The sequence below is a fragment of the Urocitellus parryii genome, chromosome 1 (genome assembly GCF_045843805.1).
Source record: "Urocitellus parryii isolate mUroPar1 chromosome 1, mUroPar1.hap1, whole genome shotgun sequence".
Classification (NCBI taxonomy): Eukaryota; Metazoa; Chordata; class Mammalia; order Rodentia; family Sciuridae; genus Urocitellus; species Urocitellus parryii.
The window spans coordinates 156015418-156026608 of NC_135531.1; the positions used below are offsets into that span (position 1 = coordinate 156015418).

The 11191-nt window shown below is 48.6% G+C and overlaps 1 protein-coding gene across 1 annotated transcript in view; it reads left to right on the forward strand.

Annotated features, from left to right (window-relative positions):
• The window catches only part of LOC144255837 (protein KIBRA-like), an 84812-nt gene extending 80712 nt beyond the window's left edge, over positions 1–4100 (forward strand). Inside the window, 3 exon segments of the mRNA XM_077800822.1 lie at positions 202–435; positions 2249–2370; positions 3914–4100. Coding sequence (XP_077656948.1) covers positions 202–435; positions 2249–2370; positions 3914–3980 — 423 coding nt within the window. The 3' untranslated portion in view covers positions 3981–4100.
• Positions 4101–11191: the final 7091 nt, after the last annotated feature.

The following is an 11191-nucleotide window of genomic DNA, read 5'->3' on the forward strand; positions in this document are numbered from 1 at the left end:
GCCAGGGACACAGTAGATGCCCAATAAGCATAAGCCACATAGCCGGAGCATCTATCAGGGCTCTGAAGGAAGACAAGAACATTTTAAAGGAGGTGGCGCCTGCTGATAAGCAACAGAGGGGATCTGGGGTTCAGGGGGAGCGCCACGCGCCTCACTTGGGGGAGCCAGCTGGTAACTGGGGCCACACCCACCGCCCCACAGCCTTCCTCTGTGAAATCCCTGCGCACCGAGCGCCTGATCCGCACCTCGCTGGACCTTGAGCTGGACCTGCAGGCAACGCGAACCTGGCACAGCCAACTGACTCAGGAGATTTCGGTGCTGCGAGAGCTCAAGGAGCGGCTGGAGCAAGCCAAGAGCCACGGGGAGAAGGAGCTACCACAGTGGCTGCGCGAGGACGAGCGCTTCCGCCTGCTGCTGAGGATGCTAGAGAAGAGGGTGAGTGCAGTCTACAGGGGTCCCAAGACACCCACTCAAGGTCCACTGGGTCCAAGAACCCCTCATTCCCATCCGCAAAGGGGCCCACTACTGAGGCGGCCACGAGGCCTGTTGGGGGGCTGACAAGTTTGTGTGAGTCCTTAGGAATGATGCATTCCCTTGCCTGACCTCCTTGCTCATGCACATCCGGAACCTAATCCAAGCCCGACATGCGCTTCAACATGGTAAAGCTAGGACCCTGACCGTGGCTGTCCAGCCGGGCAGTCCCAGTGGGCAGCCCCACGGCCCCACACCCCGCTAAGGAGATGAGAGCTGATCTGCCAGGCTCTGTGCTGACAAGATGTCCTGGAGTTCCCGCCTGGGTGAAGGGTTTCCTGCTGTAGTGAGCGAAAGGAATTTCCAGTTGATTGTGGAAAAAGAATCAAAGGGCGGCAGTAGCACACAGTGGGTTTTATGTGGGCTGCGCTCTTGGCAGGTTTTACATGCAGGCAAAGCCCTCATAGCCTGAGAATTCCAAAGGCGTTGGGGACTGCTACCTGGTGGGACAGTGCAAGGAAACCCCCAATGAGTAGGAGACTTACACATCTAGTTGATGTCCCCTCAGCAACATGATGAACAGTCTGGGAGTCAGAGAATTCCAAAGTGCAGGAGCAGTTTAGGATCGCTTAGAGCTCCGGACTCATCTTATCCATGTTTAGCAAATGTTCCCTTCAGTTTCGCAGGTCTTGCAAAGCAGGAAGGTTCTAAGTGGCTAAAAGACCTGTTGCTTACTTGAGCTGTATGTAAAATAATTAGGTGAGAACTTGAGTTGGGCACCACCAGACTTCTAGGCCAGCAGATTCCAGACTATCATGAAGAAATAAACAGGATAGGACCAATATACAGAGACCATATTTGACTTGCTTATAATAAATAATACCTGCTACTCTCTCTGCTTGCCACCACAGCAAGAAAGACCTTGCTACTTCCCTCTTCACACAGCCAGACAAATGTGGTCTACCTGGATCATCTCACGGGCCATCAGCTAAAATCCTAGCTCTCAGTACAAGCAGTAAGATGATGCTGTACTTAGGGCAGTAAGATGATGCTGTACTTCTTCCATCTGGACTAGTCCAAGAGCTTCAAACCGACTGGCAACTCAAAAATGTTTGTTTCTTCCCTATTAGTAATACCCTGTATATTTATAAATGGGGTTATAAGAAGAGCATGGGGTACGGGAATAGAAAGTTAGAAAGCTTTAAGGAGGAGAAGGAAGTAAATATATCCCAAACCTAATGTAACCTAATTGTAGTTACTGTTACCTTTGAGCTTCCTGGTAGTCATAGCAAAAACAGATGAGAAAACAGGCACATATGTGCCCTGCCTTAAGAAAACACAATCTAAGAAAACTTGTGCTTTCAAATAGTAAAAAACAGTACATCTATTACTTCTTCTAACAACCCATTTAAATGATGGCTTCCTTGACCAAAACTCTTTGTGCCATGTTTTCAAGGGTATGACATGAGGATAGTGTGTTGCTCTCCATGGCCTCTTCTCAAATGCCCTCACGTAGGTTTATATCAGTAAAAGGATCATAAAGGACCTAGAGCACTTATGCATGACAGCATGACTTGGAATTGGGTTTCCACCTTGTTTCACTTATTTGATGTTAAAGAAATTTCTTGACATGCCTAAGCCTCAGTTTCCTGGTTGGTAAATAGAAGGAATTACAAAATTTACCCCCAGGGTGGCCTGGGATTAGATGAGGCAGCACACATTTCTAGAGGCCAGAAGGCCTCCACTACCTCAAGGCCTTGCTTGCTCCGCCCCCCAGATGGACCGCACAGAGCACAAGGGTGAGCTGCAGACAGACAAGATGATGAGGGCGGCCGCGAAGGACGTGCACAGGCTGCGCGGCCAAAGCTGTAAGGAGCCTCCAGAAGTGCAGTCATTCAGGTAAGTCGGCGGCCCTCACCAGCCCTGGCTTCCTTCCCCGGCCTCACTGCGCTAGTCCCCTGCACGGGTCTCTAGCAGAGCTGTAGCGCATGCCGTGACAGATGTTCATCCTCTGTCAAGCATCCCTGCCTGTCTGGGCTTCTCGGTGCACATCCCCCGCCTGTCTTTATCTGTCCCCATACAACTCCAGCTAATTCGCTAGATCCTCTTGTTCATGAATCTGCCACCTGCTCCAGGCCCCCCCTCCCAGCGTTTCTGTCACTGGTGATTGCCCAGGATTGGCTGAATGACGAGTCAGCCTGGGGCATAGCTGCCCACCCCGCAGTGCCTCCCTGCCCTGCCTGCTGGCTGTCAGGATCTCAGGGATCCACTTTCTGGCCACACTGAACTCAGGCATATCAGAGGAGCCCCTAAATGCCATTTGGCTTGGGCTTTCCACCCACAAAGGACCTTGGGTTTCGACTTCTGTTGTCTTTCCCAGACAAAGCACATGTATTTGTGTATGTACTAAAGAGATCCCTTTGTGGAATATAAATATCTAAAATATTCTGTAATTTATTTAACTATGTTTGGGTGTCTCTCAAATTTTTAACAAGTGGAGAATCTGAAACAAAGAAATGAGGGAAGTCACCCTAAGACCTTTTTCTTTCTCTTGCCGTGTGGGGCATTGGACTGGGGACCTCATACGTGCTACCTGAGTGCTCTACTCCTGACCTGCATCCCCAGCCCTTTTCCCTACTTTACGCTGAGACGGGGTCTCATGGAGTTGGCCAGGCTAGACTCTTAATATGTGCTCCTCAGGTAGCTGGAATTATAGGTGTGTATCACTGAACCCAGGTCCAAGTGCCCTTTCAAACTCGGAGATGCCTCCGATTTGTATGGTTGGTCATACAAAAGTGTCCCCTAAAGCAGTGGTGTGCAACCAGGGATTTTTATTTATTTGTTTATTTTGGTACCAGGGGCACTTAACTACTGAGCTACATCCCCAACCCTTGTTATTTAAGAGACAGAGTCTCCTTGAGTTGCTGAGGGCCTTGCTAAGTTGCTGAAGCTGGCTTTGAACTCACGATCCTCTGGCCTCAGCCTCCTGAGCCAGGTGCACCACTGCGCCCAGCATCCAGGGTTGATTTTATAGCCCCTCCGCTCCCTACAAGGGACATTTGATTTGGCAGTGTCCTTTTTTTTTTGAGACAAGATATCAGTATGTTATGCAGGCTGGTCTCAAACTCTGTGGGCTCAAAGAGTCCTCCCAGATCAGCCTCCAGAGTAGGTGGAGCTACGGGTGTGCACCACCATGCCCATTACCCATACATTTTTGATTATCCCACCTGGAGCCCTGGAAGGCTACTGATAACTCATGGTTAGAGGCCAAGGACATTGCTAAACATCCTACAACATCTAGGGCAGCCCCCCGAAGATGCAGGTGTAGCCCAGTGGTCATGTGGGTGCTAACAGGCGCGAGGCACCAAAGAGAAAGAATGATCCTGGACCAAACATCTCTCAAGAGACCCCAAGCCCCGCCCTAAGGGATGCCTCTTTACAGGGAGAAGATGGCGTTTTTCACCCGGCCTCGGATGAACATCCCAGCTCTCTCCGCAGATGATGTCTAATCGCCAGAAAAGTATTCCCTTTGTCCCTCTGACCACGCTGTGAATGTTGACTGTGGCTAAAGTTATTTATGTGGTGTTATATGAAGGTACTGAGTCACAAGTCCTCTAGCTCTTGTTGGTTTGAAGATGAACCGATTTTTTTAGTTTGGGTTTTATTGTTATTATTAAAAAAAATACAAAAAAAAACCAGCATTAAAAATGACAAGATTGTATAGTTTGTATATTTAGGAATGTATTTTTGGGAAAGAAAATTTAAATGAACTAAAGCAGTGTTAAGTTACTGCTCTTCCTAAAAATCTAGATTTTTTTTTTCCTTTTTTTGTACAGTCACACCTTTTAGAGGTTTTCCTGCAATAAAAAGTCATGTTTGAGGGACGATGATCCTGAAAGGACGTCCTACAGATGACACAGCACAGCTAACCTTTCCTAGTTAACATATTTTGTATAATATTAAAAAAAAATGCAAAGACACCATTTTGGGGATTGAGAGGTACATCCATGAATCTTCATGAGCTGTGACGTGTAATATGTGGCCGCCTGACTGCAGTGGGCAGCGCAGAGCTGGCCGAGCATCCAGCCCGGGCTGGCGATGGGCCACACTGCTCTCAGATGCCCCGTGAAGCCACTGATGGGAGTGAGGGAGGGCTGCGGAGAACTCCATCCAGTTGTGTCTCCATCAATAAAGTGGCCTTTGAAAAGAATCTCCTCCCTCTTGCTTTTTCTCTGCCATCCCTCCCGTCTGTGTTTCCCTGATTTTGGACTTTCTCTTTCTTCTTGTTTCCTCCTCTCTCATCCCCAGTCTGGGGGAGGAAGGGGATTTTTTTTTCTTCTTCTTTTGCCCACTCTGCTTTTGTGCTCATGAGATTAAAATTCCCGATCAAGAGGGCAGTGTTCTCTATGCCTGCTCTCTCCTGTGGAGTCCCACCCACCAACCTTGAGAGGCAGCTTTGCAGTTTCTTCCTGTGAGTGTTAATCCACATCACCCCCAGATTCAGTGCTGTGGGTCTTGGAGTGCACGGGTGGTATTGTGCAAGAAGCCAGGCCAGCGTTCTGTGGGGGAGTCACATCAGGAATGCTCTCATGGGCCCTCATGTTTCCAGAAGCGACTGCAGTGAGTCAGAAATCAGCTGTGGACAAACAGCAACTGCTACAGACTCTCGTCCCCCTTGTTCTCCCTGATGTCATCCTGAGCAGCTTCTCTAGAAGTATGTTACACCAAGCCAGATCAGAAGCACGTGGGTAGCCGGGTAAAAATGGAGGCTCTTGGTGCTCGGTGATAGTACCCTTGCCCAGCATATGCAAGGCCCTGAGTTCAATTTCCAGCACTGTAAAAAGAAGAAATGGTGCCGACTCTCGACAGGCACTATGGTACATGCCTACAGCCCCAGCTAATCAGGCGCCTGAGACAGGAGGATGGCTTGAGCCCAGAAGCTTGCAGCCAGCCTGGGCAACATTGCAAGAACTAGTCTCAAAAAAAAAAAAAAATTAAATGAAGACTCTTGGATCCCTCTCTGGACCCACAGAACCACCCTCACTCACACTGGCATGGGCCCACACACCAGCATTTTACACGTATTCTCTTTTGAGCATGTGTTGGCAGGGTGGTTAGAGATGGACCCCAAGGCCTCTTGTGTGTTGGGCAAGTGCTTTACATCCCAAACTACATCCCATCTCCCACTGCGAGTCCAACATGGAGCGCAGGGTTTTGTTTTTGGTTCTGTTGGTTGGTTGGTTGGGTTTTTTGGTGGTGCTAGGGATTAAAGCCAGAGCCTTGCACATGCGAGGCAAGTGCTGTACCATTGAGATGCACCTCAACACTGCAGTGCAGTTTGAGGGACCCACTAATATAAATTGAATGAATCCCAGACAGAGATGGAGATTAAAAAGGCGAGGTTGGCCTTCTGCTGGTGAGTTCCACCAGGAATGCCGATGTGCACGGCCTCTCCAGGAAGGGGGGATGCTGGGGGCCTACGGGGGGAGAGGAGTCCCCTTCACCTGCTGCTGAGGCTCCTCCCCTCTCTCCCAGGTCCTTGCCCAGCTGTTTCTTACGTATACTGCACCTCCACGGACGTGGAATCGCTTTCTTACCCATGTGGCTTCAAGGGCTTTCCATAGATAGGAACTAGGGTTTGAACATGGGCTGAATGTGTCCTCTGGGAGATGTTTGTCTCCCAGTGTGCAGTGTTGGGGTGGTGGAACCTGTAAGACATGGTTTTGCCTTGTGAAAGGTAACGAGGCCAGGGCCCTGCGGCCTCAGAGGGGATGAGTGCTCCTCTCGTGGACTGAATTCATTCCTGAGAATGGGTCGTTGTCAAGGGAGCCTGGCACCTTCCCTGAACACTCTTCTGAGTGCACCACTTGCCCCTCACACAAGCTCCCACACATGTTCCCACCATCATGGTGCCACCTGCTCTTGAACATCCAGGATTGCAAGCTCACTAAAAACTCTTTTCTTTATCAAGTATCCAGTCTCAGGTATTTTGTTATAGCAACAGAAAATAAACTAAGACAGAACGTCTCCCTTGGTAGGTAGTATCCAGTTTCTCACCACCAACCTGGGCTTCCTTCTTCCCCATGGCTTCATAGTTAAAAACACATTAGGCTTTGATGTATTTACTCTCCTTCCATGGAATTCTACCCCACATGTTAAAGGTTGATGTCATAGTTTCCACATATGACTATCAACATCATCCCTAAGTTAATTGTAGTAGGTCGTGGAGCATAAGGATTGTGTCTCATGCTTTTCTGTGACTCATTAAGCTACATCTGGTCATGGTTCCAGCTTCATGGGGCAAACAGGAGTAGAGAGGGAGGCCAACTTGCAGAGAGAAGCAGGGGCAGAGGTGGGTTGGAGTGGAGGCATCCTGGGGGACTGGGCCGAATCCACTGATAGCAGCTCCTTGCACTTTCTGTAGTCCTTTTGGTGAGCTGAGTCAAGAGAACCTGACCAAAACATTCAAGGTCATGAGATAAAATTGCTTCTCAGTTGTACCTTCTTCCATGTTCGGTCCTCCAAACCACGGTCAGCCCCTCCCACCCCCTCTACATCAGGGAAGCAGAACTCACAAACACCTTCCTGGTGTGTGGGAAAAGCTACGTGGAACAGCTTCTGCCACAAGAAGTGTGTCTTGTTGTCGCATCGTTGAATGGAGGAGCCAGACCACCTCTGTGGAAGTCAGAAGGTCTCCTTTGAGCCATGGTGTTGAAATCGATAGATGGTTCCCTGGCAAGTCACCAACATTTTAGGTTGCTTGCAAAGAGAGAAATTAAAGGAATAAGGAAAAAACACATCTACTTGGAATTGCGCATGAATCTTCTCCAGAACCTTCAGGAAACAAGCCCAGAAATGTCAAGGTTGAGCTGCTTAAGTTGACACAGATAATAAATGGCCAGACACCAGGATACAAATCCTGTCTTCTAGCAACATCTCCAGTCTCTTCCAGCTGCAGTCTCTGCTCCATGGTGGATTGCCACGTCACATGAAGCCTTCATTGTAGGAACTTAGAACTTCTGATTTTGAAAGACAAAATTATGGAATCCTGTTGTTCTCTGTGTGCTCAGGGAGGAAGTCAGGGCACCAGGACCCCAATCTGCAAAAGGACACTCTGTAAACCTCATTGCATCTGGGTGCATTTTGAACTATGGATCCTTTGTGATAGTCACCCTGATAGTCTTTGTGCTTCCTGCCTCCCGAGAAGGCTGATGGATTCCTCTAGGTGCCGGACATGGAGACACGTGCCTGTTGTCCCTCCATTCAGGAGGATGAAGCTCCAGACTGCTTGAGCCCATGAGTTTGAGACCAGCCTGGGCAACATAGCAAGATGCCATGCAAAAAAAAAAAAAATTCTTCCAGCTTACTGTCCCCTTGTCAGGCAGGCTGCAGCCGTGCTGGCCTTCCTCTGCCTCCTTCCCTTTGGAGGCTTGCAGTTCCAGTTCCTTCTGTCTGCTCTTGTCTTCTCACCATTTTCACACGCCCGCCCATCTCCACCCATCAGATCTCAGCTCAGGCCTCACCCCTAGGGGGAGCCCTCTCCACCTTGGGCACCCTAGTTTCAGCTTCCTGTTCTAGAACCTGGCTTGTCTACTCCAGGGCATGGTGAGCAGTGACTGGGAACATCCTTCCTCACCGTCCTGACTCCAGAATGCAAGCACTTACCACGGGGACTTGGATGCCTTGTTTTCAGAGGGGCCTTGATAAATATGGCAAAATGAATCAAACAAATGAGATGAAGAGTCTGCCTGAAGGTTCTGTCTCTAACCTCTGTCATTACTAATCAGGAAGCCGCCAAGGTTCTAAGGGCAATTGGAGGACTGAAGGCTGTTCTTGGCAGGTGCCAGCCCCTTGGATCCAGCTTCACACAGAATCCTTGCCCCCAAACATGCGTAACCCTCCAGCATAAACAGGAGGTGGTGATTGGACAATTACAACCACGACATTTAGATCCTTTGAATTTAGTTAGATTACCCAGAAATCAATCAATTCTTGTAACAATTAGTTTATTATTACTAAGTACTGGGGATTGAAGCCAGGGGTGCTTCATCATTGAGACACACCCCAGCCCCTTTTCATTTTTTTTTTATTTTGAGACAGGAGCTCCCTAAGTTACTGAGGCTGGCCTCAAACTTGCAGTCTTCCTGCCTCAGCCTACCAAGTTACTGGGATCTGGCCAGTTTTATTATTTTAAGCACTAATGCATGCTTTAGCAAATCCCAAGGATTCACAAAAGCCATAGTAGCAAAATCTTTCCACTCACTACAGACCTAGACACTGTACTTTCAGATCAAGTTTACCTATTTTTAATTCCTTTATACTTATAATAGGTAGGTGCTATTATCATCCCTGTTTTACAGTTGAGGAAACTGGCTCAAAAAGGTTAAATTACCTGCCCCACAGTTGGTAAGTGACAGAAAAAGGATGAAACTCATGTTTTCTAAGACACATTCAGGATAGGGGCAAGTCCACTTCACCCTTCTGTCCCCACCCATCCAGGTACCTCCCTGAAGCCATCCTATATTGCCAGTTTCTTCCACATCCTTCCAAAGAGGCCATGCATATATAATTTCAGATGTTGGGGGGGTACCTAAAAACTATAATAAACACTTCTACTCATTTTCTCAATATCAGGAACTCTCCTCATTCTTTTTAATAACGACAGTCTGCTGAATAGATGAGCTATAAGTTAATCGAAGGACACTCAGGTTGTAGATAATCACTTGCTTTTTCAAACAATGTCCTTTGCCTCCTTTTACCCATACATCCTTTCACACCTGTATGAATGTATCTGTAGATAAATAACTTCACCCTTTTTTCCCCCAGTAGTGGGTATTGAATGAACCCAGGGCCTCACACATGCTAGGCAAGTGCTCCGCCACTGAATTACACCCCAGGCTTTTTAAAATTCCATTTTGAAACAGAGTCTCACTAAATTGCCCAGGCTGGGCTTGAACTTATGATCCTCCTGCTTTAGCCTCCCAAGTAGCTGGGATTATGGGCATGTGCCACCATGCCTGGCTTGCATACAGAAAAATGTGCCCTCAGGGCTCCATGTGAAATTATAAAGTGCTCTCAGCTGCGTGCCATCTCCACTGCTTGGAGGAGCAGGAAAAGATGGGACTTTGGAACCCGCCAATCCTGAGTTCTGTGTTCAGCCTGACCCTTCTATACCTGCAAGATTTTGAGCAAGATATCGCACCTGTCTTCATGAAGGTAACAAACTGTTGAGACTAGGAACTAAGTTAGGGTCTGGTGGGGAAGTTATGTTCTAGATGCTTCTAGGAATAGCACATCTTCAAGTTTGGCCTCCAACATATGATGGCTTCTCCCAGGGCACTTGGGATTGAATACCTGCAGTAAGGAGAGTACAGTAAGTACTGGAAGCACATACATGAAGCTGGTCAGAGAGAACAAGCACGTAGCTTGGCTCCCTAGCGTTCACCACCCATGTGTATGTATCTGACTCTCTGGTTTTGTCTGCTTATTAGGATATTGGAGCTGCAAGGGCCGCCTCGTGCATGATTTCCTCACTACTGTAGCCCCAGGACCAGTGCAGTCCCTGGCCACTGCGGATCCTCAATTACTCCATGAATGGAAATACGACCAAAGTTCTATTTCCATTCTGCTCAGTAACAACACAATGTGCGCTTCGGCCATCTCAGCTGGCTGTGGTGATGACCAATGGCGTGATGCGGTGTGTTCCCAAAGTGGAGCACAGATGCCACTCGTAGGCTGTGGGTAAAGGTGCTTATATTAATAACCATATGCTTATTTTCATAGATATTATTGCTTAGAAGGAGGAGAAGTAAAATTTAAGGTAATCAGTTTAAGGAAAAGTGTACTATTAGATGGCAGAAAGGAACGGTGATAATGGAAACATCTGGAAAAGGCTGAGTTCCTACATCTGGAAGGATTCCAGGTGGCCGCCTAGCACAGTCGCCTCAGTTCATGGGGGAGGAAAACTGAGGCCCAGGAGCTATGGGTGCTGGAAGTAAGCTGAGCTCTTGGTAACCAAAGAAAGAGGAGTAGGGCTGAGGCAGGGTATTGGACTGTCTCCCAGCTCCTTCGGTCTGAGGCCTCTGAGAACCGCCTGGCTGGGCCAACACAGGAGGCTAGCTCGGCTGTATATGAGACAGTGTTTCCTATTCCCACCAGCCCCACCCCACCTGATCTGTTCCCCCTAGGTGCACATGCCCTGGGTTAATTAGTCCTGTGTCTTCTGTGTAATCTCTCTGCCCATGTCCCCAAGATGCACCAATGTGTCTCCTAAAACAATGTACCAAGTTGCAGTGTGGAATCCACCTTTTCCCAAGGCATCCCCCTTATCTAGAAACTCCCACGGTCTCTCCCTTTCCCATGCACACTCTCAAGAATTACTGGTGCGGTTGAAACTGCCAAGAGGCACCAAAGGCTCCTTGTGGCAGCAGCCCCTCCACCTCGTTCCAAGCCCAGCCTCTGGTTGGCCAGTCTCCAAGCCTCAGCCACCTCCATTACTGACAAGACAGAGACGACAGAGATCAGTATGCACCGTAGTCCTACTATAGAACTCCAGGAGTAGTGTTGGTGCCACTGCCAACACCCCATCCCTAGTACCCCTTCTCTGCAAGTGCAAACCCAGAAGGCCAGAGGGAGCCCTGTCCTTCTGCCTGGCCACAAGGCCTCTCTCCACCTGGCATGCCCCTCCCCATCCCATATACATCTCAAACACCATCTCTAG